At 40.6% G+C, this 27,254-nt stretch overlaps 1 protein-coding gene across 6 annotated transcripts in view; it reads left to right on the top strand.

Moving 5' to 3' along the window:
- The first annotated feature begins 2,613 nt into the window (after positions 1-2,613).
- Positions 2,614-27,254, top strand: part of Plekha1 (pleckstrin homology domain containing A1) — a 49,741-nt gene continuing 25,100 nt past the window's right edge. For 4 of the 6 annotated variants that reach the window (XM_076911703.1, XM_076911692.1, XM_034502705.2 and 1 more), the window contains exons 1-4: positions 2,614-2,771; positions 14,343-14,503; positions 19,518-19,574; positions 22,599-22,644. In XM_076911703.1, the coding sequence (XP_076767818.1) occupies positions 14,363-14,503; positions 19,518-19,574; positions 22,599-22,644 (244 nt within the window). In that variant the 5' untranslated portion in view covers positions 2,614-2,771; positions 14,343-14,362. Of the gene's footprint in view, positions 2,772-9,197; positions 9,221-14,342; positions 14,504-19,517; positions 19,575-22,598; positions 22,645-27,254 lie in introns of those variants that run through there. The other 2 variants (XM_034502724.2, XM_076911688.1) reach the window with 2 other exon arrangements.

A 27,254-nucleotide genomic window follows, 5' to 3' on the forward strand; every position in this document is an offset into this window, starting at 1 on the left:
AAAAAAAAAAAGAAGAAGAAGAAGAAACCAGGAAAGGCTTAATTCTGCTTCCTTCAAGTGGTAGAGCTGATCTCTCCCCCCCCCCCCCCCCGAGTGTGTGTGTGTCTGTCTCTCTCTGTGTCTCTATCTCTCTCGTTTTTTTCTTTGTGGGCCTGGGATTCTGGCTAGTTGCTGACCCACTTGGCAATCTTACTTTTCTTGCACCTGGCCAGGCACCAATCCTTCCAGAACAGTCCTTTACATTCATCCCTGGAGCAGGATTGTACTGAGCACGACATAGTTCCTGAAGGAGACTGCAGCCACCTCATTTGTAGTCTGGCAAGTCCCTCAACCCAACCAGCCCTGGGTAATTACCAGGAACCATCCTTCCTATCACTAGCTGGTTGCCAGGTGTGTGGGTGTGGCAGAGCGCCAAGGACCAGCTCCTTCAATGCAGCTGCAGAGCTAAAGTTCTGGTTCTCTCTCTCCTGGCTCCAGTTCACATTTACACCAAACATTAGAAAAGAGCTGGGTGGTTGTTGTTGTTTTTTGTTGTTGTTTGTTTTGTTTTTTAACTCTGCCTCCAGGTTTCTGGAGGGAACAAAGGACAGCACCGGGTTCAGAGAAGGTTCTGTTCATGCTTAATCCTTGTCTCACCTTGGTCCTGACGTCTGGCTAGACAGGGATTTACCTCAGGAATTGTTCCTGCGGTTTACCTTTTGAGTCTGACTGAGCAGAGAAGGAGGCTTGTGATGTTGTTCAGCACACATTTCTGTTCAAGACGGAGAACAGCTGTGAATTAAACATTAGATTAAACACTGTCAGGGTCGGGCTTCGATTCTGGTGGGACAGAAGGAAAATAAGGCCAACGAGGTATGTGGGTGATGTTCTGCTCAGATTTATGTAAATAATATATGAGTGCTGCAAAGGAGGGAAAGCAAGGCAGAAAGGTCAGGAGTGCCCTGGGAAAGGGAAGTCAAAGACTGTGTCCAAGATGAAAATGGCAGTTGGGAGACGGTGGTGCATGCCTTTAGTCTCCGTGCTTGGGAGGTAGAGGCAGGCGGATGTCTGTGAGTTTGAGACCAACAAGGTCTACAGAGTGAGTTCCAAGATAGCTAGGCTACACAGAGAAACCCTGTCTCAAAAACTAAAAATGAGAGAGAGAGAGAGAGAGAGAGAGAGAGAGAGAGAGAGAGAGACAGAGAGAGAGAGAGAGAGAGGACTAAGATGAGGGGTGGGGGTTGGGGAGGGGGAAGGAGAGAACTCAGGGTGTGTCTGTGAGGGAATTTCCAGAGAAGTTTACCAGAGGGGAGACCCATCCTGAATATGAGCCAGATGCAGTCTGACTAACCCTGATTCTTCTGCTACCATGTCTCTTCTACCAGGATGGACCAAACATACCCTCAAACTGTGAGACAAAAGAAGCCCTTCCTAACTTAATTGCTTTTCTCAGGTATTTTGTTACGGATATGCAAACAGCCACTCTGTTATATGCATCCTAATTACTCCCAATGGACTCTCCTAGGGCTCCAAGGGCTGAAAAGCCAGAAATTTCTTCCAAGCCAAGGAAGTTTAGCTGGTCCTCGGCAAGGCTGTGTAGCTGAGATTTCTCAGAAGGTATGGTGTTAATCATCTTGGATGTAAGGAGCTGGAGATGCGAGTAGGAGAGCCAGCACAGGGCAGTTGGCCAGTTACCTACGCCTCCAGCCTAGCATCTAGCTCTGAGACTAGCATATCCTAGTTATCTCACATACACAGCAGAGGAAAGGTGTCATGAGAAATGTTGAGAAACACTTTCAAGTGAGAGGGCACGATCCACAGTAGTGCAGACAGGATACGGAGGACACAAACCCCACAAATGTTTATTGTGAGCTTCAGTGTGTGCCACTCACTGGGAAAGGTGGGGTATGTAATTCTCTCCCAGTTCTTTGCATGTTTGAATATTTCACCTTCTTCAGGTTTCAGCTCAAATATCTCTTCCCCAGAGAACGTTACTGGACAAGCCATCCTCTCTGATGAAGCCTGCCTTCCCTGTCTCCATCTCTGAACCACATTTTTCTGTCCCACATATTAAAATGTATAAGGATTGTATTTTGTAAAGGGCTAGCTTCCCTTATGAAACACAGGCTCCACGAGGGCAGGGACTTCGCACAATGTAATTGCTCAACAAATAGGCTGAATGTTTCTAAATATTTCCTTGAAAGAATTTTGAGCAATCCTTTAGATTTCCTTGGTCTCCCGCACTATTACCACTATTATAAGGATGAGGTGAAATTGCATTTTGAGAAAGAAATGGTTAGGAGCAAAAAACTGATGCACAACCGGTGAATTTTATGTTTCTTGTACCCATTTGCAAATTATCAGCAAAGGAACCAAACCTATTTTTAAAGATCGTTGCGCCTCGCAGCTCTAGGAGATGACATCAGAGAACCCCAAGTTCCACGTCCCAAGCCGAGCCTCGTGGTCCTCGAAAACTGCAAGCCCCAGGATGCAGCGCGGCATGGGGAACCCAGCGCCCCGCGCGCGGCCGCGAGCCACCACCCTGGAACTAGAAAGACACCCGATTCCTTTGCCCGCCACGCCGCCGGGCCCGCGCGGAGCCTGTCGGGACTTGTAGTGTTCGCGGTTGGGAGTGCCCGCTCCGGAATCTCAGTCGCTGTCTGGTCGGGTAGAGGCAGCGCGTGCACGCGTGCGCAGTGCGCGGGCGGGCGGTCGTGGGCGCCGCTCCCGGCAGCTGGGTGCCTGAAGGAGCCGGGACCGCGGTGGCGCGGGTGCTCCGGGCGGAGGCCGCGGTAAAGTGGGGCATGAGGCGTGTAGCTCGGGTGTGCGTGTGTGGAAGGGGAGAGCGGGGCGAGGGATACGAGTCCGAGGCGAGTGTGAGGCGGCCACCGGCAGCAGAGGGGGCGCGGGGCCGCGCCTTCTCGCGCGTCCGCGGGCGCGCACACCTGGGCGAGGCCGGGCTCACCTGTGCGCGGGCTCTTCTGCGCTCGAGGCCCGCCCTGCGGGTCCCCGCCAAGGCCCACGGCCCCTAGTGTCCTCGCTGCGGTCGCCGCGGCTCGGCCCCTGCCCGGGATCCCGGTGGCGACGCCTGTCGGAGCGGCGCGCCTCCAGGGCCGTGTCCGCCCCATCCCCGCTGCTCGCTCCGGCACTGCCCCGCTTCCCCGCGTGTGCGGACAGCGAGTGGCAGGGTTGGGAATGCCCTGACCAAGGTCACGCGGGTGGGACCCGAGAGGCGCCTGAACTCTGGGCTCGGGACTTGGAGGAGGGCTGCCTTGCTCGGCTGGTAGTTCCTTTCGGATGCTTTCTATCGACCCTCCCGGGAGAGCGTCCGGGGAGAAAGTGGTGTCAGGTTGAAAGCGACCTGCTGTTCGTGGTGCTCAGCCTTTGGTAGAATCCTCGTTCTCCTCGACACCCAAGCTGAGGCTGGACCGAGGGCCGAGTAAATTCGGAAACTAATATTGTCTAGGGCCAAGTTCCGAGGACAGGTTTAAGGAACAGATAGATATTCAGGTAGTTTATGGCATTTCGTTTTCTAGTTCGCCTTCCCGTTCTTTCTAATACTTGCTTGGATGAGTTGGTCGTTACCTATTTTAGTAAGATTTTCTGTACTCTCATGAAGTCGTGTTGCCTTTTGTAAATTAGTTTTCTAGCTAGAAAAGCTTATTTCCTGTGTGTTTAATGACCGGAACAAATAGCCCACTCCAAGGTTTATACCATTGTCTTAAGACTGTAGAGCAATCTGCTCTCTAGCTTCCAGGCTTTCTACGTTGACGGCCACCGGACGAATCTGCAGCGAAGTTTAGGAGAGTGTTAAGTGACTCAGACTCTTTGGGAGTAAAGTGAAAAACCATTTTTAGTTTACAGCTGGAGTTGAGGAACTACTATTTCAAAAATAGTAACACGAATTTTGAATACAGTGCGTTTTAGTTTTTCATACCAACAAACTTACGGCAAAGCATTTTTCCTCAAATTTAAATATTCTATATTTTGGACTAACTCTTCCTACGGAAAGTTAACTTTATTTTTAAAAGCCGAGATACATTTAAACACGAATATTAAGTCAGGCAGAAATCAAATTAGTAGCTTATTTTATAGTGTTATAAACTCTACCCTGTGCCAAATGTCAGATTTTTTTCTGAAAAATAACACTGTGTCAAATAGACTTACTGTGAATCTGTGCTTGTAGTAAAGGGTCACTAGCTTGCCACAGCAGGGAAGTGATATATATACATGTTGCCTTCAGTCTCCCTTTATCTTTTTGGATGATAGTTTCACTGTTGCTGTTGGGGGGTGGGGGGCGGGGAAAGCAGCAGGTTTGTATCTTTTTTCTGTTTGGGTTTAGCAGTGTAGCAAAATAGGAAAGACTGTGCTGTGTACATCTGTTTGGCGGAGGCTGTGACAGTGGGACAGGATAAGTATACAATTGTGAGGAAACGGCCATGAGTTCATAAGCAGGAAGGACCTTTTTAGAAGTATTTAAGGATGTTAAGAATAGCATTGGATTCTTTAAACAGTTACTGTGGGCAGTAGTCAAAGATAGGATAAGATGCCTCGGGCAACGCCTAGGAAGACACTCGGGAAAGGTGGAAACTTACATCGTTGTGTGGACTTTGCTGCTGAACAACTGACTGCTGGGCCTAAGGCTGATGAACATTCTTTACTGTTATGCTACTATTCAGATTGTAAATCCTGCTCTCCCCTTTATAAATTGTAATCCAGAAGGGAATCTAAGAAATACTTTACTAGTATAATTTAAATCAGACTTTAACATGGACAGGTTGCGTGGTGTGCACTTGGTCTTGTTTAAATAGCTCTGTAATGTAAGAATGAGGAAGATGGCTTTTTGGTGGGATGTAGTGACTTCAGATGTGGCAGAGGCTACTCTGCTTTGACTAGAAAGTTTCAAGAGTTGTAGTAGTGATGCTTTAAGCATCCAATGGTTTCCAGCTGCTAGCTGAAGATACACAAATGACCACCTCCCACAGCCCTGAGCAGTGCATTTTTTGGCATATCAAGACTTTATTTAAAATTTCAAAAATTGGTTCTGATCTGCAATAATAGACTAAGATTGATTCAATAGGAGATAAACATCATATTTTAGTTTTATTTATTTATTTTTATTCATCTCTTTCCATCGTTTGTGAGTATGTAGCATTTGAGAACAGATTGACTATGAAATTACTTCATGGGGCAGAAACATTCAGGAGCTTTAGAAGCTTGCCTACAGTGCTCAGTTATTCTTAGAAATATTTGTATGGGATGTTTTCATGTAAGAAAAAGATACCCTGTTGAGGCCTCTCAGCACCTGGGAGTCAGAGGCAGGTGGGTCTCTGAGTTCTAAGCAAGTCTGTCTACATAGTGAGCTTCAGGGCTCAGGATTGCTAGCCAGAGCTACATAATAGAAAAAGCTTGTCTTAAAAAAGACAAAGAAAGAAAGACGTCCTGTTGATAACTTGCTGCATAACTAGGACTCTTTCAATTCAAGAGTAACTAAACAACTTAAGGATTAGTAGTTTTCCTGGGAAGTTCTGTGTGGTAAAGAATGTGTGCATTTGTGACTCCTGGACTATATTTAAATGAACATTTGATGAGCCGTTGGACAAACTGAATAGCTTTGGTCCCTCCCTCCCTCCCTCCCTCCCTTCCTTCTTTCTTCCCTCCTTTCTTCCTTCCATCCTTCCTTTCTCTCTCTCTCTCTCTCTCTCTCTCTCTCTCTCTCTCTCCCTCCTTCCCTCCCTCCCTCCCTCCTTCCTTCCTTCCTTCCTTCCTTCCTTCCTTCCTTCCTTCCTTCCTTCCTTCCTTTTTCAAAACAGGGTTTCTCTTTGTAGCCCTGGCTGCCCTGTCTCACTGTGTATGCAGATCAGACTGGCTTCAAATTTAGAGATCCACCTGCCTCAGCTTCCTGAGTGCTGGGATTAAAGGCATGCAGCACCACTACCTGGTAAATGGCTTTGATTTTTTTTTTAAAGATAGTATTTTGGTGATTTTTTAAAAATTATTTTTCTTGAATGTAAAAGAAATTTAGAGTCATTGAGGATTTGAATATTTTTTAGAGTCAAATAGTTTCCAAATAGAACTTTAATATGGCTTGTCAGTCTGATAACTTCACACTCCAAAAGTTTTGATTTTATACCTTTTGTCAACCTTGCTTCTTGGAGTGTAACCATGAGTTCTCAGTTCTGGATTTTGTTTAGCCTCTTCTTGAGGAAAAGATAGTTGTTAGCAGTGCAAGAGTGATCTCAGAGGGCTTCTGATGTAGCTTAGCCAGTACAGTAAATCCTCCCTGAGAATTTCCATGTCAGGTGTTCCCTCTGTTACTAAGGTTGGTTATGCAGGTCCATTTGCCGTTGGATTATTGAGCAGTCTGAGCTAGTGACAATAAACGTAAGTCAATTTTAATGTTCATCATTCACTATTTTTAATCTGTTTTGAATGATCTTTCTGTTTTCCATTCTTGCTCCATGAATAAGGATAGTTTTTCTATCATTTATAGCTGTTAAAAATGCCTTTAATCCTAGTACTTGGGAGGCAGAGTCAGGCCCACCTATATAGTGAGACCCTGTCTAGGAAAAGGAAAAAAAGCTCTAATCTAATGTATTCCAATTTAAAGCATAAGTCTCATATAATTTAGAACTCCTTTGCCCTCTTACCCAGCCACTTAACTGGCCACGTACTGCCTAACTCTTGGGCTATAGAGAGACTGCCAAATATTAATTACTCTGTAACCATTTTGCTGTCCCCCTTTGGGGATCTGCTTGGATAGGGACTAGTCAAAAGAATGGGAAATGTACTTATTTCCTGTCTGTTTCTCCTTAATTAATGGTGTAGGCCATTGATGTCTGAAAGACAAGCTGGTGTCTCTGCTGAGATTTTACGTGGAGACTCCCTCTTGCACAGTTCCTGGATATGAAATTTTTGTGGCCAACCCTTTTTCATTCCTCACTCCACCCAGTTGTTACCTTTAATGTGTGTGTGTGTGTGTGTGTGTGTGAGAGAGAGAGAGAGAGAGAGAGAGAGAGAGAGAGAGAGAGAGAGAGAGATGAAGAGTGGTAAGGCTTTTTTTTTTTTTTCTCTGTAGTTAGGTGTTTTGATAGTGGTAAGACCAACCACTTGAGCACAGGTATGCTGGCAATAACCACTCAGTCCACTTCCTTATGTCATGTGGTGCTTGCAGACTGCTGCTCTGCTGCTTTTATTTTAGTTTTTTAATTAATTTTTTAAAATCAGTTTTCATTGTTTCCTTGCTCAGGGAGGCAGAGTCTGTTGCACAGTCTACTGTGCAGGCTGAAAGTGAATTGGAAGATGCAATGTTATCTCCCAGTCTCCTAGGTAATGTAAATAATAATAAAATATCTTGGAGACCCTTACCACTATTTTGGATGAATACTTTCTGTTTTTCCCTGTTCTTTCCAAAGACACTGAACACTTCTCTCCTCGTTCTCTCTCTGTGTCAGTTGTTTCTAGTGAAGAGAAGGATGTTAAGGTAGTACGTGGGGAGTTCTGAAAGCTATGTGTAGTAGGTAGGTGAAGGCCATGCCTGACTGCACAGATGTATGTACAGTGTGGACTTTGTCCACAAATTTAGCCAACCATAGATTGGAAAGGTTTCTTCTGTTCTAAGGATGTACAGGCTGTATTTTTGTCATATTGCTATATTAACATCCATCTACACAGCATTTAAGCTGTGTTCAGTATTGTAAGTAATCTAGAAGTGCTTGCTGTACAGAGGAGGAAGGTCTGTGAGTTATATGCAAATACTGTGCCACTTCACATGAAAGCCTTGAGCAGCACCAACCTTGGTAGCTGTGGGAGACCTGAAACCAATTTCCATGGGTAAGGAAGGATAACTGAATGCCCTCTACTTTGTTTCTGTGAGATTCTGGTTCATATAGTATCTGATTAACAAATAATACAATGTTTTGTGGCCTGAGGAAGTCTTTCAGTATAGAATTTACTTTTTCATTTTTCTTTCTCTAATTTTTATTTTGTGTCTTGACTTGGTTCCTTACTGATGTGTAAAGTGATAACTATAAGTGTGAATTTGTGACTGGGTTTTGAATCTAACCATATTCCTTGGTGTAGATATCAAGCTGAAGAGTGGATTTGAGGAGGTGGGTTGATCATGTAATTTTGTCTTTTCTTGATGCCTGCTTTACTGAGAAATTAAATTCAAATAGGAATACAATACTATGGGCCTTTTTCTTAATGTCATCTAAACAAACTAGATTATGTGATTTTTTTTTTTTTTTTTTGGTCTGATGAAGAAAAAGCAGCTCTGTATCTAAAAACCTGAACATTTGACACAGTAATTATGGGTTACTTCATAGTTCATTCAGATGGTAGTTTGTGAATACCTTCCACCATGCTATTGTAGACTTTGAAGAAACAAAAACAAAAGCCTCTGCTCTCATGAAGCTTGCATTCCAGAGTGAGGAAATAGACAAGATGCAGGTGAACAATAAGTCCTCACCTGTTAGCTATTGATAGGATCTAAAGAGGAGAGTGAAGTAGAAAAAGGAAGATGAGTAGTGGGGTAGGAACTCTGCAGCTTCAGCTAAGGTCTTAGACATGTCTTCACTGAAGGAGTTGTGTTAGACGACTCTTTGCTCTACACTGGGAGCTTGTTTAGTTAGTCTGGTACCAGATGAATGTGTGGGTAGGTGGGTATTGAGGGAGCAGGGAGGTGAGGCCTTCTAGTTCTTTCTAAAGGCCCTAGATTTTACTCTGAGTGACCTGGGATCCTATTGAAATGACAGTGTTTTGGCCTTGGATGAAAAACTCTGTTGACAGGGTTCAATCCCAGAGTGTTTTATATAGTCTGTTTTGGGGTGTGTGTGTGTGTAGAGTGGAGCATGAGGAGGTCCCAGGCATCAGGGATTTCAGAAACTTGAAGGTAATTCTATTGAACAGCTGGTGTTGACATCACTGCCCAGTTCCAAGTGTTTTGAGCAGTAAGAGATACTATGTATAGTGTTAGAGGACATGGGTTCCCCTGTGGCCTTAGACTTTGCTTTTCTCAGATGTAATATTGTTAAAAGGATTAAACTAATATTTACAACAGCACTTAAAAAGAGGTAAATGTATGTGTTTTTATTGAATAAGCAAGTACTGAATCATGTTTTATTAAGTTTTGGGATTGCTTTCATTTCAGTGTTGAGAATGGGTTGTGATACGGTAGAGACCGAAGCAAGAACTATCTGTCTGTCCGTTCGTCTGTCCATCCATCCATCCAAATATATATGTATGTGTATATATATGAATATATATTTATATATTTTATACATTATATATTTATATGTGTAAATATATATTTGACTATATATATTCAAATTCTTTAAAAATATATATCTGTCACCAAAATTTTGAGTATTTGTATCACCTCTTCAGAGTAACCCATTTTCTATCCATAGCCAATTTTCCATTTCCTGCCTACCCTCCCCTAAGTAGACAGCTGCTAATCTACTTGCTTTATGCATTTATTCCTGATAGTTCTTATCAATAGAATAGTATAGTGTACTCTACTGAGAGAGAAGTCATATCCATTAAGGTTAAGTTTCTGGATTCATTTGATTTTAAAACACTTGATAAAGGTGGGGCTATAACATCTCTCCATTGCAAAGATACATTTTCTTTTCTTTCTTTGTTTTTTTTTTTTGTTTTGTTTTGTTTTTTGAGACAGGGTATAACCTGTCTCTGTATAACCCCCTTGTCCTGGAACTCACTCTGTAGACCAGGCTGGCCTCGAACTCAGAAATCCGCCTGTCTCTGCCTCCCAAGTGCTGGGATTAAAGGCGTGCGCCACCACTGCCTGGCAGTTCCAAACAGTTTGAATTGTGTTGTAAATTATGCAGCTTTTTGTTCCCTTTTTTTTTTCTACTTAGAATAGTAATGATTTTGAAATTCATCCAAATTGTTTCATGTCAGTAATTACTTTATACTATAAACTAATTTTCCATTGTTTAGCTGTGCTACATTTATTGTCTATTCACTTACTGAGGGGCATCTTTGTCTCTATGTCTTTGTAAATAAAGCTGCTCTGAGCATCACCAGCCTTTCTGTTCTTACATATTTTCATTTCTCTTGTGCTGATCTGTGGGATGGGATTGGGTGGGCCACATGGTAGAACTATGTCTGAACTGGTTTACTATTTTATATTTCCTATCAACAGTGTATAAATAAATCATGCATCTTTTATGTTCTTGATGGTACATTGTATTGCTAGTCTGCTTCATTTTGGCTGTTTTGTTGAGTATACATGGCGCTATTTGTTTAAGCTCAGGATAACTGAAATGTTATATACATGCAATCAGTTTTACCCATTTTAGTGAACAGTTCTGTAACTTTTGACATGTATATGACTGTGTAACTGCCACAATTAAGATATGTCCCTCCAAAAAAAAAGAAAAAAAATCTTTTTTTTTTTTTGGTTTTTTTTCGAGACAGGGTTTCTCTGTGTAGCCCTGGCTGTCCTGGAACTCACTCTGTAGACCAGGCTGGCCTTGAACTCAGAAATCCGCCTGCCTCTGTCTCCCAAGTGCTGGGATTAAAGTCGTGCGCCACCACCGCCCGGCCAAAAAAAAATCTTCTAACTCCTTTGTAGTTGGTTCTTTCCCTGGTCCAAGTACTGTGATCTTTTCTACCATGGTGGGGCAGCTGCTTTGCTCTTTTTATTTTGTATGTAATTTATTCTTGTAATATATTTTTCTTTGTCTTTTATAGCTTCATATATATATATATATGTGTGTGTGTGTGTGTGTGTGTGTGTGTATATATATATACATACAGATATGTATATATATATATATCCTTGTTATATTCACCTCATTATTGTCTATTATCCACCTTATTTTCTTTTTGAACTTATTATTCTCCCCAACCAGTGTGCCCCAGAGGCTGTAGCGTTAAAGCAAACATCACTAGACAGTAGCTTGTCAGGAAAGGATGGAGCCCCATACATACATCCTCTGTATGTTGAAGGGTCCAATCTTGTGAAGATATCCATAGCTGCTGTTCATAACTGCAATGGCAGTGTCATGTCTGGATGGCAGTATTTTGTGGCACTTCCCTCCTTCCTCCAGTTCTTTTAATTCCTTTCACTTCTGCATCTTCAATGGGCCTTGAGAGGTGGTCTGACAGCAAATGTGGACTGAGCTTTATAACAGTCGCTATTTCTCAGCCTTTTGACTAGATACGAGTCTCTGCATTTATTATTGTCTCTTCAAAAAGGAACTTCTTTGTCCTAGGCTTTCAGTGGCGCTAGTCTATAAGTTTATAGTAGTTTAACAACATGTCCATTTAGGAGAACAGTGGTAGTAAGTTCTCCCCTTGGATCCCTGGCCTCCCCAGTAATAGGCTTTGACCAGTTTATAATATCAGCTATGTATTTCTTCCTGTGGAGCAGGCCTCCAATCCAATCCCAGAGTGGTTGGTTATCCCTAAAGTAGTTGGCTACTGTTGCTCCAGGTGGCCATATCTTGCCTTGTGGGTCAGTGTTGTAGTACACATGTCTACAAGTGGGTGAAATCATTGACTGTTTTCTTCCTTAGTATGCGTCATCTTTCGGCACTATGAACTCAAGCCGGCTGGGAAGGATTCTACAACTCAACCCCAACTTGATTTCTACGTCCTGTAGCATAGATAAGCGCCTAGTTTATATTTCACCACAATCAAGGTATAGAACACTCCATTACACCTTAAATTTACCATTTTGAAGTCAGTCTCTTCCTTCACCTAGTAATCTGTTCTGTCTCCATGGCCTGTTTAGCCTGCCTTCTGTCACTTAGCACAGATGAGGTTTCTGTTGCTCTGTACATCAGTACTTCACCCCTTTCCAAATAAAGCGGCATTGCAGTGGCTAGAGGATGTGCTCACTCAGCAGCCGGTCGGTTGGGCTGCTCTGATTCTTGATATTTAGGAGTAATGTTGCTGTAAATGGTTGTTTACAGGATTTTGAGTGAGCAGACCTTCATTTGATTTGGATAAATACCCAGAAATAGAATTTCTGTTTTGTATTGTATGGGTATTTTTAACATTATTAGAAGCAACTCAGGGAGTGGAGGCAGGTAAATATTTGAGTTCGAGGCCAGCCTGGTCTACAGAGTGAGCTCCAGGACAGCCAAGGTTACACAGAAAAACTCTCAAAAAACCAAAACCAAAACCAAACCAAACACAACAACAAAAACAAACAAAAACCATTATTAGAAAATGTTGCTAATTTGTTTTTCAGAGTTGGTAAACCGTTTTGCACCCCAGCAGCATATATAAAAGTTCACTTGTCCTACATCCCCAACAGTAGGTATTAGTTTGTTGGTTTTTTGGGGAGCTGCCCTAGTAGGCATCAACAACATCTCAGAATTGTTTTTAGAAATCCGTTTTACCTCTTAAATAAAGAAGAGCATTATTTCACATCTTTGCTAGCTGATCTGCTAAGCTTCTTTCCCATTTTACTGCTGTCTTATTGTAATAATTAATTCTGGTCTTAGATACCAGTTATCTGATTGAGGTATACTGTATGTTTCCCCACTGTTTGTGGCTTCTTTTTCTTTATTTTTTGCCCTGGTAGTGGTAGGATCCAGGTCCTTTCTTGCACATGCTGAGCGAATGTATGCTGTAACACTTTTAGAGATTTATTTTTTATTTGATTTGTGTGGGTGTTTGGCCTGCTTTTATGTATGTACACCGTGAGTATGCAGTGCACAGTAGAGGCTGAAGAGGACACCAGATCCCCTGGAACTGGAGTTAAAAACAGTCTCATGAGAGTGCTGGGAATTGGACTTTGGTCCTATGGAATAGCCAGTGCAGTTAATTATTGCACCCCTCTAACAGATTAAATCTTTAGCTCCTCTTTACCTTCTGAAGAAATTGGGTTGTTTGTCCTTTTGTTCCCAGTTCGGCTTTTGCTGATTGGATTCTTGTGGAATAGTTGAGTATCTTCCTCTATCTTCTATGTTTCTTGTAAATTAGTAGTTGAGTATAGGAGAATCTAGTAATTTGATCAGATTTATATAAAATCTTTTCTTAGGTGAAAATCTTAGGTTTCATGGGTGATGTTTGAATGTCTTCCGGGTCCTCCTTTCTTTTTGTTTAGCTGTTTATTCTGATTGTTTTTGTTTTTTGTTTTTCGAGACATTGTTTCTCTGCGTAGCCCTGGCTTTCCTGGAACTCACTCTAGACCAGGCTGGCCTGGAATTCAGAAATCCGCCTGCCTCCCCCTCCCAAGCGCCGGGATTAAAGGCGTGCGCCACCACTACCCGGCCTGATTAATTTTATTTCGAACAATATAAAGAGTGCTTATTAGGAGTCTAGTGCCTAGGAATCTGTGTTTAAGCATTTGTTATTTTTCTGCTGTCTTTTATTTGTTTGTTTTTGAGACAGGGTCTCTTCGTGTAGCCCTGGCTGTCCTGGAACTCTATGTAGACCAGACAGGCCTGGAACTCACAGTGGCCCCTGTGCTAGGATTGAAGGTGCACCACTACATCTGGCCTTCCAGCTGTCTTAGTTGGGAAGCTCACTTCTCTTGTCAGTGTTGACTTCTGAGAAATGGAGATGCTGATGCCTACTCATAGGATTGCTTTGAAGATTGATTATGCTTAGAAGAGAACCGGCTACTGAGTCTAGAATACAGCAGTGGTCAGTAAATGTTAGCTATTGTGTGAATTTTAAAATGCTCTCAGGGATTGGAGAGATGGCTTAAGAGGTTTAAGTGCATACTGTTCTTGCAGAGGACCCAAATTAGAATCCTAGCACTCATAACCTCTTCTATCAGGCAGCTCAGGGTATCTGGCACTCTCTGCTGAATTTAGCACCTACACTTGCATGTGCACACCCTAATACAGACACACATACCCCTAATTAAAAATAAAGTAGATCAGCCAGGCATGGTTGCATATTACTTTAATTCCAGCACTGGGGAGGCAGAAATATGAGGATATCATGAAGTCAGCCTGGTCTACATAGTGAGTTTTAGGCCAGCCAGGGTTATATAGTGTGACCTTGACTTAAAACAAACAGAAAAGAAATCTTTAAAAAAAAATTTAAATCCATGAAATAAAAAGTAGATCATCTTGATTTATGAGGAAATTAAAATTTGAATAGCTATTTTTTAGTTCACTCGGTTTTATTTTAGGGGGAGATCAAGTGAGCAGAATGGCTCTTTGTCTTCACCAGTTTGAAATTGGATTTACTATATATATTTGTGGTAAGCTTCAGCCCTAAACTGTGCAGAGATTGGTATGAGCTTCTATTAACTGGCCTTACCTGCAGTGGAAACTTTGCTGCTTGTGGAATAGACTGCAGTGTGTCTTGACGTTCACTGAGGAATTTCTTCTTTCTAGGAGCTTACTGTTAATGTTTTCATTTTGCAGTGTAATGTTCAAGCCCAGAAATGCCTTATGTGGATCGACAGAATCGCATCTGTGGTTTTCTAGACATTGAAGAAAATGAGAACAGTGGGAAATTTCTTCGACGGTATTTCATCCTGGATACCAGAGAAGATAGCTTTGTATGGTACATGGATAATCCACAGGTTTGTAAAAACTGAAGCTTACCTTATAACAGCATAGAGAAGTTGTATTTATCACAGTCTTTGATATAGATGCTAAATTTGTCTTCTTTACAGTACAGTACATAGTTAGGTTTATTTCTACTGGTTTAACTTTCTCCCCTGTTGGTATCTGTGACCTGTACTCTTTTTTTGTTTGTTTGTTTTGTTTTTTTTGGTTTTGTTTTGTTTTTCGAGACAGGGTTTCTCTGTGTAGCTGTGGTTGTCCTGGAACTCACTCTGTAGACCAGGCTGGCCTCGAACTCAGAAATCCGCTTGCCTCTGCCTCCCAAGTGCTGGGATTAAAGGCGTGCGCCACCACCGCCCGGCGACCTGTACTCTTATTTGAACTTCAGAGGGTAAAATTAGCTTATTTGATTAAAATTTATACCTGAATATGTATCCCTCTTGTGAGGCAAATACTGTTTCTAATAGAAAGTGTTTTGACTAATCACAGGTTCAGATGCTCTGCCTAGGACTGTGAGTGTTACCATTGGAAGAATTACTGAAACATTGATACTCTTGGGCAGATGTAGTTCTTTGATCATGTGCTGTCCACTGAGTGTCAGTCATTGTGATGAGTCTGTGATGGAAACAGACTTTCGATTTTGTTGTTTCTCGAAAGTCTCTGGGATAGATGTAAGAAGTTGAAAAGTATAATCCTACTTTTGAGAGCTCAGAGAGAGCTCCGTAAGTAAAGGCACTGGGGCCAACTCTGAGAACCTGAGCTGACTCCTGGAATCCATATTGTAAAAGGAAAGAGCACATTTCCAAAACTTGTTCTCTGACCTCCACACATGAGCCATGATGTGCAGGCCCTCCCTCCCACTCTACTGCCCCAATAAACATAATAGAAGTAAATAATAAACAAACAAAGAAATGAAAGTCCAAGTTTTAAGATCCGTGAGAGACCTGAAGTTAAAATGATCTGTTGAATAGTTGAAAAGTTCTGTTGGTGGAACTTGTTATTTCAAATACAAACTATTCTAAAACTAAAAATGGAGGTATGTGTCACAGTGAAGTATGTGGAAAATGACGGGTGAGCTTCCTACCTGGTATGCTGGTCGTCCCGCACGGAAGAGAGCAGGAGCTTTAGAAAGGTCACCGTGCTTCACATAGCCAGAGACAGATCCCTACAACTAATCTCTATTCTTTATTACCTGTATGTGTTTTGATATGGTAATGTGTAAATATTCATTTATATATAAGACTGAGGGTTGCAAAGGATCTTAATTTAGTCTCTTCCTTTATAAAGAAAAGCATCTTTAGTTTAGATATAACTTGAATGACATAATGTTAAATATGTCTAGATCATATTTGAAATTGTCAATTACTACTTTTATTTGAGCTAAAATCCAGTTCTTTGGATCTTCTCAGCAGTCTTGATTTAACCCTATGACTGACTCTCAATCATGTAGGTTTAGCCCTTTATTTACAGGCCATCTTTGAAATTTGAGGAGATGGGGTATATTTTAATCCAGTTTATATTAACTGTGTACTCACTTTGACGAGACTTTTTAGCTAGCAGTGGCATGCTCTGGCAGTGTCCATGTAGACCTTACTGACAACTTTGTTTTGTTCCCTTATCCTTGAGTCTGAGGACCTTCGTTAGGAGGCAGCTACCTGGCTGAGCAACTGCATGGTTATTATCTTCATTTACTTGGTCTGAGTCAGTGGCTGAAATAACAGGGCAGCAGAAATCAAAAGTTCATGTTGACTCCTTTTCCTCAACATATGAATCAGATTGTTGTCTTTCACGGTCTTGGGTATTTAGCTGGGACATGATTCATAGGTAAAACTGAATCTTTGCTAGATCTCAGCTGCTGGTTCCTGCATATGCTGTCAGTGTAATTTCCCATTGACCTCTCTTTGCAGAGGATCTTATATATGATTCTCCAGAATTTTCCCTAAAACCCTTTTATTTATTTATTTTTTTATTCTTGTTCAGATTCTTATTCCAGTTTTCCCTTTTACCAAAACTTCTCACTTAACAGATATAAACAGATAGGTAAAAAATGAAGTATATTTGTTACCCTGTAAGAAACATGGACTTGGAATTCAGAAAAAAACATAACTACAAAAAGCAGAGGGAGCTGACATTGTAATAGAGATGATAACATTTAGAATTGACCTAAGATTGGATTTGACTCTGGCCCAGAGGTAGAGGAGTAATGATTCCAGGATTTAGAGTAGGAGGGCAAAGGCGTCAGCGTAGGAACCTGCAGTGTGTTTGGGTTGATAGTCCATCTTGGCAAGGAGGTATCTTTTAAGCTTTGCACTCAGCTAGGTCTTTCACATACACTTTTTGTGCATAAAGGGTGTGTGTGAGGCAGGTGCTGGTGATTGTCCCAGCTGTACTAAGATCAGGCTGTCCTAATGGTACTTCTATAGTCCAAGGCTGGTCTTGAACTCTTGATCTTCCTGCTTCTATCTCCTTTGTGCTGGAATTACAGGTATGCAACACCAGACTCAGCTCATGTGTACTCTTTAAAAGGCCTTTGTCCTTTTTGTAATTAGTACATTGAGTTTTTTTGAACATTTACATAATTTAAAGTCTCTTTTCAGCTTGTGAACTTACACACTTATCTCTGTCAGGCAGTGTACTAGCCATTAATACCAGATTTATTTCACCTTTTACAAATAAAAACCAAGACACACCTCTTCCTGAAATCTCATTGAGACCATTAGATTAAGCTATATGGAATTGCCAATTTAAAGCCATTTTGAATTACTGAAAATAACAATTCCAGATGATTCCATCTCACTGCATCTGTCCTAGTGCATAAGGGCTTCGGTAAAGCAGCAGCTTTGTTTTGTTTTTGTTTTGTTTTCAGCATTTCTTAGGGAGTTACTTCCTCCTTTTACTGCTTTCTTTACCACTAACCATCAGTTTAAAATCCACTGTAGTCTATTATAAGGACTCATTTTATGGCTAAGTTCTGCTGAGGAAGTTGGTAATGATACAGAATTAATAAAATATATGTACTAGAAAATGAATTTTAAGAGACTTGAAGAGTTTGGTGTTTGGTAAAAATGAGCTGAGGAACTTACAGCATATTTTCTTTTTTTTTTTTATTGAATGTTGTATTGACTTATTTTTACTCATTGTCAGGTAACACAGTTTGAAGTTAGTTTCTTTTTGAGCATTTTCTGATTGAGAGCAGTCATAACTGGGTATTTGAGTATATTTTATCTTCTAACTACTTATGTTTCTTCCTGCTGTGAACCTGTGTAATCTAGATTCCCATGCATCGTGCTGTGGTTTCTCATTTTTCTTCTTCATACAAGACTTAGAGGTCTTTTCAGATAAGTAAAATAATGGACTGATAGAAGACTTAAAAGAAAATGTTATTCCGAAGGGATTGTCATTTATATTATACAATGCTATATTTATTATTATACATGTATATTATATTGTAATATGTTATCACTTTGTATGTATAAATACACATAAATATGTGTTATACTTCTATATATGTTATATAATATAATGTTATTTATAATATATAAATGTTACATTGAAGGAGAGCAGTGTTTGAAAACTCACTTTGGTTATAGTTGAATATTGCCAAGGACATTTATGTATTTCATTTCCTCATCTAATTTTTTCTAACCCTAATTCTTCTCTATTTTTAATAAACCAAAAAATTGGAGTTTACTATTGTTCATCCCATCACAGTGTTTCATAATAGTGTCCAGCTTCCTCTTCTTCTTCTTCCTCCTCTCCCTCCTTCTTTTCCTCTTCCTCTTCTTCCTCCTCTTCTTCCTCCTCCTCCTCCTCCTCCTCCTTTTTTTATGATACAGATAAATCCCAAATTTAAGAATGAAAGTATTTTGGTATGCTAGGCAGTGGTGGTACATACCTTTAATCTTGCTTAGCACTTGGGAGGTAGAGACAGGCAGTTTTCTGAGTTTGAGGCCAGCCTGGTCTACAGAGCTAGTTCCAGGACAACTAGGGCTACACTGAGAAACCCTGTCTCAAAAAAGCAAAACAAAACAAAAAATTGTTCCAATCTATACACTTCTCTTCAGAAGACTTAAGAGAATCAGTTGATTGCTTGTGGTGACACACACCTATAATTTTAGCATTTGAGAAGTAGAGACAAGGAGGAAGGTCATTATTCTTGGCTGCATAATGAGTTTAAGGCCAGCCTGTGCTACATGAAATACTATCTCAAAACAGTAACAAAATAAAATGAAAAAAAAATATTAAAAAGAGAGTCAGTTACTATCTTTGAAAACATTTGAAGTAGGTTTTAGTATAGCACATATACCATCTAAATGATGTGTCTTCCATCCCTCTGCTCTCACACTCTTTCTGCCTCCTCTTCCTCTGAGTTCCTTGAGTCCTGGGAGGAGGGATTTGATGGAGACTTCTTATTTGATGGGCTTAGTGTTTTGCATACTGTCTGGCTGTGGGTCTCTGTTTGATCCCATCTGCTGCAGGAGGGAGCTTCTTTGAGAATGACTGAACAATGTACTAATCTGCTTTCTGCCTGGAGTCAAAAGAGAGATATTTGATAAAGAATTTTACTAGATCAATGTAAGATAAGTATTTTTAAAAAACATAACTGTATTTCTTCTCATTGCTTTTATAAATAGAATTTGATGTTATAAGGTTTTAAGCTCACAAAAAAATTATTAGTTTAACTACAATAAGAAAGACAGCACTTTAACTGTAGGATACACCACAGTGGAGCAGAGAGACTCAGCTGCTTATCCAAGTTGACATCTTTTTATTTTCTTTCACTTTTTTTGCCTTCAGGGGCTAGAACCTGGGTCTTCACACAAGCTAGGCAAGTGCTCTACCACAGAGCCACACCCATAGTCCTACAGTGTTATCTTGATGTCAGATCTAATAAATGTGTACACTGAATAAAGTATATTTATAAAACGTTATTTAAAAAATTTTCAAACATTTTTAGTTCATTATATTATTATTAACATTAAATGAATAAATAATGTTGGGTATTAATTGTATTTTAATAATTATTTTTAGAACCTGCCTTCAGGATCATCACGGGTTGGAGCCATTAAACTTACCTACATATCAAAGGTAGACTTTATATACTATTTTAAAAATTAATTAAATTTTTTGTTGATCTTTGATATTTCTGAGACAAAGTCTTAACTATGTAGCCTAGGCTGGCCTTGAGTTTTTAGTCCTCCTGAGTGCTGGGATTACAGTGTGTGCCACACATGCAACTCCCGTTGTGTTACTGTCATATGTGAATTCTGCCCCAGGTATGAGTGTGGATAGAACAGAGCAGCTTCTCTCGGTCATTTAGCAGTGATGCTCAGGTTCTGGGCATGCTGAAGATAGTACTTGGCTACTGTTGTTTGTTGTTAGGCAGTTCTTAAAGTTGATATAACTGGAAGGAATATGAGTTTAAGTTACGGGATATGGCAAATTACAGAAGTAACATTGGCTTTTATGATAAGGTACAAGAACGTCAAAAAGGAGAAATTGCTAAGGTCAGTGGCAAACCTGTAATCTAGCTATCAGGAAAGTGGAGGCAGGAGTGCTTGCTTGAGGCCAGCTTTTGTTACCTTGTAAGACATTGTTTGAAAATTAAATGATGAATAGAGAGAAGTCAGCTGACAGACTGTCTTGGAAGTTCTGAGGAAGAGTTTTTAAGTTTATATTAGTAGTTAAACATTTTCCCAACTTTTAAAATTCCATTGCCTCTGATATTTTGTTTTTATATATTTTTGAGATTTTAATTTTTATTGTGTGTGAACACATGTGCTTGTGTACATATATTGTGCTTATGGGTACCTGCAAAGGCCAGAAAAGGGCATCGGTTCCCTGGAGCTCAGTTAGGTGATTGTGAGCCACCTGGCATATGGGTGTTAGGAACTGAAATTGGGGTCTTTGAAAGAGCTCCAAGTGCTTTTAACCTGAGCTGTCTCTCCAGCCCCCGTGTTTTATTTTGAGGAAAATATGCACTGTCATCATGTTGAAGGGATAAGGCGGTTTTCCTTTTCACTTCGATTTACTAATTTCTGTTTCTTAAAATTGATTTTGTGGTACTGGATTTTAATTTTTACAAATTTGGATTATATATTTGTTTAATAGCTTTTTTGTTTCTTTTTGCTTCTTAAGACAGGGTCTCATTATGTACATAACTTTGGTTGACCAGGAACTCACAATGTAGACTAGTATGGCCTTGATTCAGAGATCCACTTGCCTCTGCCTCTAGAGTACTAGGATTAAAGAAAGGCATGTGATACGATTCCTGGACTGACTTATTTTCTTACTTACTTATTTATATATGTAAATATATATTTACATACTTAGTTGTTTTGTTTAGACATGGTCTCTCTTAGTAGTCTTGACTGCCTTGGAGCTTACTATGTAGATCAGGCTAGCCTTGACCTCACAGAGATACAGCTGCCTCTGCCTTTCTAGTGCTGGGATTAAAGGTGTGGACCACTACAACTGTTTGTTTTTAGTGTTTTGAAAAGTTAAGATTAAGTTACTGAGGTGTTAGCCCTGGGGGCTTGTCTGTGTGTAACTTTGTTTTACACAATAGCTATGAGCATCTGTTGGTAACTTAAATTCTGAGGTGCAAATGGCAGTGACACACTTAGTATTGTTGATGGTAGTAACACAAGTATTAATGGGTAACTCAGTAGTGATGAGCTAATGCCTTGGTCTTGTGACAGGTGTGGATTGCTTTAACAGTAAACCAATTTACAGAAATGCCTCTGTTTAAGACACCTATCTTTGTAGGTAAAATACTTTATCAGTTTTATAATAGAGGCATTTGTTCTCATTGCCAAAGCAGATTTCTGTTGTTCCTTAGACTAAATATATGATAGATTATATATTTAAACAAAATAAACAGTTCAGCTTAAGTTGAATTGTTAAATTTTAGAAGAAAAAAATTTTCTGTAAGTTGAGACATTGAAAATGTTTTTCAGAGTAGTTGGCAGCCTGCCTTCTGTAGAGATGGTTACTGGGAGAAGTAGGGTTCCATTGTGAGAATGAACTCTGACCCCAGTTTTGCTTAATTGCCTGTAGTACTTGTACACTAGGATACAAGCATACTGCCAAGTGCTTTCACTCTCAACAGAGTGATGTGGGAAGAGTTAGTTGAAATAAGCTGATGAAAATGGGATACTACCTATAACTCAGATATTGCCTTGTATTTTAAGATGGGAGATTGTTCTTGAAATGAAGTATTAGTTTAGGGAAGTAGGCAGGGAGTGGCCACTGTTTCTCCTCTGTTGCTACTCCTGTTACAATGTAACTTTTTGTACAGTACTTCTCTTTTCTCTCTGTCCTACAGCTTACTGTAGTTTGCATTGTATAATTTTATTGTTCCAGTTTAGGCATATTGTTTTTCCCTACAATTTATTCCCAGAACAAACTTTGTCATGACTGGGCTTTGAATTGTAGTTGGGATTCATCAGGAATTCTAGACTAGAATTCATTGTGAAATACAAAATATGGGTTCTGTCACTGGGAAATAGCCCATCAGTGATGGTGCATATGGTGCTGAAGGCATCGCACTCAGAGGGACAGTACTGAAGTCCTGCAGCTTGTTGTTTCACCTTGTGAGATGAGCTGCTTTGCATTTAATGACCCCTGAACCAGTGGAGATGGAATGCCATGTTGACTTCTCAAAGACATTAAGGCCTTCTGGAGTTTTGGACTTCAGATAAACAAGCATATAGTTCACCATCTTTGCTTACTGTTGGCTGTCAACATAGAAATATGAGGTTTGGGAATATTCAGTTTCTGCATTCTTTGAGGGCATGTTGTAGGTCATGTCAAATGACATACACACATAGTATTTGTGTGACATAATGTCTGCTGGTATACTTTCAACTTCTTTACATTTCCTGGAGAAAAGAAATATATCCAAAAAAAAATGTGGAAACATCATTTGTCTTATATTAAAATTGGGACCCAGGTTCTATATCTAATTTGCTATCTTTAGGTTGCTTTTAAATTTTAATTTCAGATTGGTATGCTAAGTGAGAAATTGTGCATGTGGATGATTGCATAGTATTGCATACTGAGTATTGTAGTGTGCGGAGAAGGAGTAACTCAACATCTTTTTCTTACTAGGTTAGCGATGCAACTAAGTTACGGCCAAAGGCAGAGTTTTGTTTTGGTAAGTAGCCATGTTTACATTATTTTATTTTCTAAATGATATCATTCTACCAACCTCCTCTTAGTTGTTTTTTAAAAAATGTTTATTTGTGTGTGTATGTATGTACATGCATGAGAGAGAGTATGGGTGTGAGAGAGTGTGCATGCACACAAGTGTCACAGTAGACACTTATGTAGACATCAGAGAATAATTTAGGAGTCAGTTACCATAGTCCACCATGTGGGTTCACGGGATTGAACTCAGGCTCAGTGCCTTTTCTTGCTGAGCCATTTTCCAGCCCTGCTTGTTATTTTGTTTGTTAGACTGATAAAATTTTTATCATATTATAAAGGAAAACAGCCACAAGACATAAACCTATGGCTTAATGAATTATACTATGAGATGTTCCTTTACAGCTATCATCCCTGGTGAGGGTGTACTCATGTGTAGCTCTTAGGATCTCATCCAGTAGTATTTCAGGTAGTTTTTAGCTCTGTACCTTGTATTCTCTATTAACCACATAAATAAAAGACTTGGTCTTGTGTGAGGGAAGGAGATACTTACAACTGGAGGCAGGAAGCACTGAGGGTGGTAGATTGATGAACAGGTGCTTACTGAGAGCCCGGACACGTTGGGCTGTGGGAATGTGGAGTGTTGGTGCTGGCTGACAGATAAAATGCCTGCTGTTACCATTCCATCAGCATTTTTCCAGCAGTCAGCAGATAGAGGGGACATAGAGGGGAATGCCTCCTTGGATGAGGATATCCATGCTGGGTACCCAGTAAACTGCAGACCATTTTTTACCACTTTTTAAGTGATAAGAAATAAGACCTCATGGGCGAAGGTGTGCAAGGGAGACCATGCTGTATAAACTGGAAGCAGAAGTCAGTGTGGTAGCTGAGCAGTGCATGTTGTTATTTTGAGAAAGGGAGAAAAGTAGAGAGCTCCTGAAGTGAGTGATGATCCTGGCTTCATGCATGGGAGTTAAGCAGATAGATGAGTCATGTGGCTTTTGAACTACTGTAAGGTCTCAGTCTGGGATGGGGCTGATGGTAGTGAGAGAAACTAGAAGACTATTAGAAGAGAAAGTACAGAGACTTGCAGACTTGGCAGCCGCCCAGCCAGATTCCATATCCTGGCTATCATGAATAGTACTGACAGGGGTTTGCAGGTATGTCTTTTGTATGCTGAATTCATTTTCTTTAAGCTTATGCCCAGAAGTGGTGCTTTGTTGTTGTTTTTTATATATGGGGAAAGTAGAGGCCTGAAAGTAGAGGGGGTTAGGGAAGAAGAGAAACAGTGGAACAGGATCCTGGTGTGTGATGCTTAATCTTGATTGTCAAGTTGGTGGAATTTAGAACCACCATGAACACAGCTCTGTAACAGAGGTGTGAAGATCATCCTAATGTGGGTAGTACTATTACATGGTCTTGAAGAGGAAGTGAGCAGAGCACACCGATCATCATTCTCTGCTTCCTGACTGCAGATGCAGTGCGACCCACCACCTCCTCTTCCCGTTACCATGCCTTCCCTGCCATGATGGGCTGTATCACCTGGGACTGAAAGCCAGAATACATTGTTCCTTCCTTAAATTGCTTTGTCAGATATTTTGTTTTTGCAGTGAGGCAAGTAACTAAAACACGGAGCAAGAGAAAGGTCCAGGGAACGTGAACATACTCCCTGGTACAGTGAGACCCTCTTTGCTTTTACAATTAATATGCATTAATAAATGGAGAAATTTAGAGTGTGTTAAGAGAATCAGTAGTAGGTCAAACAAGACTGCCACCCTCTCTACGTTATAGTGATGGAAGGGACAGAAGGTAAGATTGACCAATTGGTATAAAAAGGGACTATTGAAGTTAAAGAAAAAGGTATTTTGGGGCAAAATTAATGCTAATGTTTAAGTTCTTTGCTCTCTTCAGTATGTAAGGGTGACTTTGTCCTGCAGGTTGACGTTTAGAGCAGTATCTGATGGCAGCCACATGTGTCCAGTAAGGGAAGGTATGAACAGACTGAAGTTAGCAACTCAAGAGGCCTACTAAGAAGCTCTTGTGAAAGTTGGACATTCACTGCAGATTAGAATTACAGTTACTAAATAAGAGAATGTTTTAGAGCCTTGTAATTAAGGTGTCAGGGCTCATTAGCTAACAGAGAACTTTGATAGTGATTGTTTGAGAAAATAATATAAACTCAACAACCATAGTCCTTGGGCCTAGTTAGAATAGTGAGTTTAGTTGAAATTAAAGGTTAAGAGGAGCTTCTTGTTAGTCCTTCTGATGGTTTGATAGTCATTCTAAATGGCATCATATCTCTAATTGCCCAGAAACAGTGGGAATGAGAAATACTCAAACCTTACCTTTGATAATGGGAGGTGGTCCTATTTGAGCAGGTGGTCCCCAGTATATAAATATGGAAGGGAATGGAGGAATGATAGCTAAGTTTGCAGAGCAGAGAAAGACCAATGAAGAGCTAATCATTTCAGTGTCCTGCCCAACCTTTCTCTAATAGGCTTAGGTAATGGGGCTTGTTTGGGGGAATGGGGGAAGCTACAGTGAAGGGGGACTAAGAACAGGTTCTTTGGATGTCTTTAGAACAACAGCAACAACAAACAGCCTCTAGTCTCTGTCTCCATCTGGCTCCCGTGGGCAGCCACCCTTCCCCCAGCCCAGCAGGGAATGGGATGTGTGGTTTCTCCAGAAATAGAAACTAACACTAATCCCAGAGAAGGGAAGGAATGAGGCATGAAACTGGAAAGGAGGATTAAAGGAGAATCTGAATACTGAATGCTGCCCTGTCCTGCCTGCAGCCCCAGGGAACCTGCAGCCAGCTGCTGCCAGTGATAGGTGGGAGCCTGCCTATCCTCAAGAACTAAGGAATGATGCTGACATCTGGATATTTCCACTAGGAGAGCTTGCTGACAGTGAGTGAGCTATGCAAGGTCGCAACCCCACAACCCAAGAGGGTACAACCAGCCTTTTAGTCCTTCCTTTAAGAGAGTAACAGACCAGATTATTTAGTATTTGAGGAGAGTTATCAGACAGAAAAAGAAACAAGTAATGTAAAACTCGGGAGAAAAAAATTTTTAAAAATGGGGAAAAAAGTAGAATCAGCAGAATTTAAGAGTGGTAATAGAGAAAGCTGTGTGGCAGTCTCACTCATAAACCTCCAGTCTCAGCATTCAAGAGGATGGCAGGTCCCAGGCCAGTCCGGACTACCTACTGAGCCACTTTCTCAAAAATTAATTAATTAATTAACTAACTAACTAATTAATAGAGGAAGAGAAACTGGGCAAGCGAGAAAGGACCTGATGTGGCCACACTTGCGTCAGAGAATTTTTGCTGCAGTTACATTAATGTCTGTGCTGTAGTTTTATACATTTGCTTTATTTGCTCTGTTTGAGCAAAAGTTAAGAAATAATAGTAAAAAAGATTTGAATAAGAATGTACTCGGATGAAAAACCAGACCAGCCTCTGATACTCAGGTTCATGTGAAACTCTTGTCTAAAAAGCTTGGCAACTTAGAGGGGTCCTGGCCTTGTGTTTGTAGTCAAGGCTTCCTCTTCCTTCCCCAGTCTGCCCTCTTTCCTGCACTTCATACACACCTCTTTCCAGTAATTCATGCTCTTTGGAAATCTGAAGATGGTGATAGAAGAGGAGTATTGTGTCCATTTCTTTACACTGTCCATGTTTCTCTGGGAAAGGTGATTGATTCATAGATGAGGAGATCAGGACTCAGCCTAGACTGTTCTAGAACCCTGTATAAGCTCAGTCGCTGTGATTCCTGGCTTCTTGGTTTGTAGCAGATGTCTGTGCCCCTCTTGTCATGAAATAAAAACATATGAGATTGTACTTAAACCACAAGTTATGCCAAGAGTTGCAGGTTTTTTGTTTGTTTTAGTTTTTAGTATTGGGGGCTAGAAATGCAATCCGGAGCCTGTGCATGGTTAGCAAACTTTGAGCCATATCTCAAACTGCACTGCAAGGAGGTTTATTTATTTATTTACTTATGTTGGCCTCTTTTTTTCCTTAAAAAAGGCCTTTATATAAATATTTCTCATTAGAAGTATGTGTATTATACTTTGTGCCAACTGTTGCAGTACACTATTAGATTTTTTTTAATTTTTATTTTTTATTTTATTTATTTATTTTTTTGTTTTTTCGAGACAGGGTTTCTCTGTGTAGTCCTGACTGTCCTGGAACTCACTCTGTAGACCAGGCTGGCCTCAAACTCAGAAATCTGCCTGCCTCTGCCTCCCAAGTGCTGGGATTACAGGCGTGTGCCACCACCTCCCGGCTTAAACTTACTATTTTATTTTGAGTATATGAGTGCTTTTGTTGTAGGTGTGTCTGGGCACCAGGTGTGTGCCTGGTGGCGCCTGTCAGATTTCCCTGGGACCGGAGTTACAGACAGTTGTAAACTGCTTCAAACAATATTTTGGAGAAGTTTTGAAAGCATACTGAACTAACTGCTGAAGTTAACAACAGTAGCTGTTTGTTGATAGACACAGTGTCCTTGGGAGTTCTTAGTTGTGCTGAAATACACACACACACACACACACACTTTAATTTTCCATTCATACACAAGTACAATTGATGACAGTTTTATTGCTTTTCAGATAAATTTTTCTGTGG

The sequence above is a fragment of the Arvicanthis niloticus genome, chromosome 1 (genome assembly GCF_011762505.2).
Source record: "Arvicanthis niloticus isolate mArvNil1 chromosome 1, mArvNil1.pat.X, whole genome shotgun sequence".
Taxonomy (NCBI): Eukaryota; Metazoa; Chordata; class Mammalia; order Rodentia; family Muridae; genus Arvicanthis; species Arvicanthis niloticus.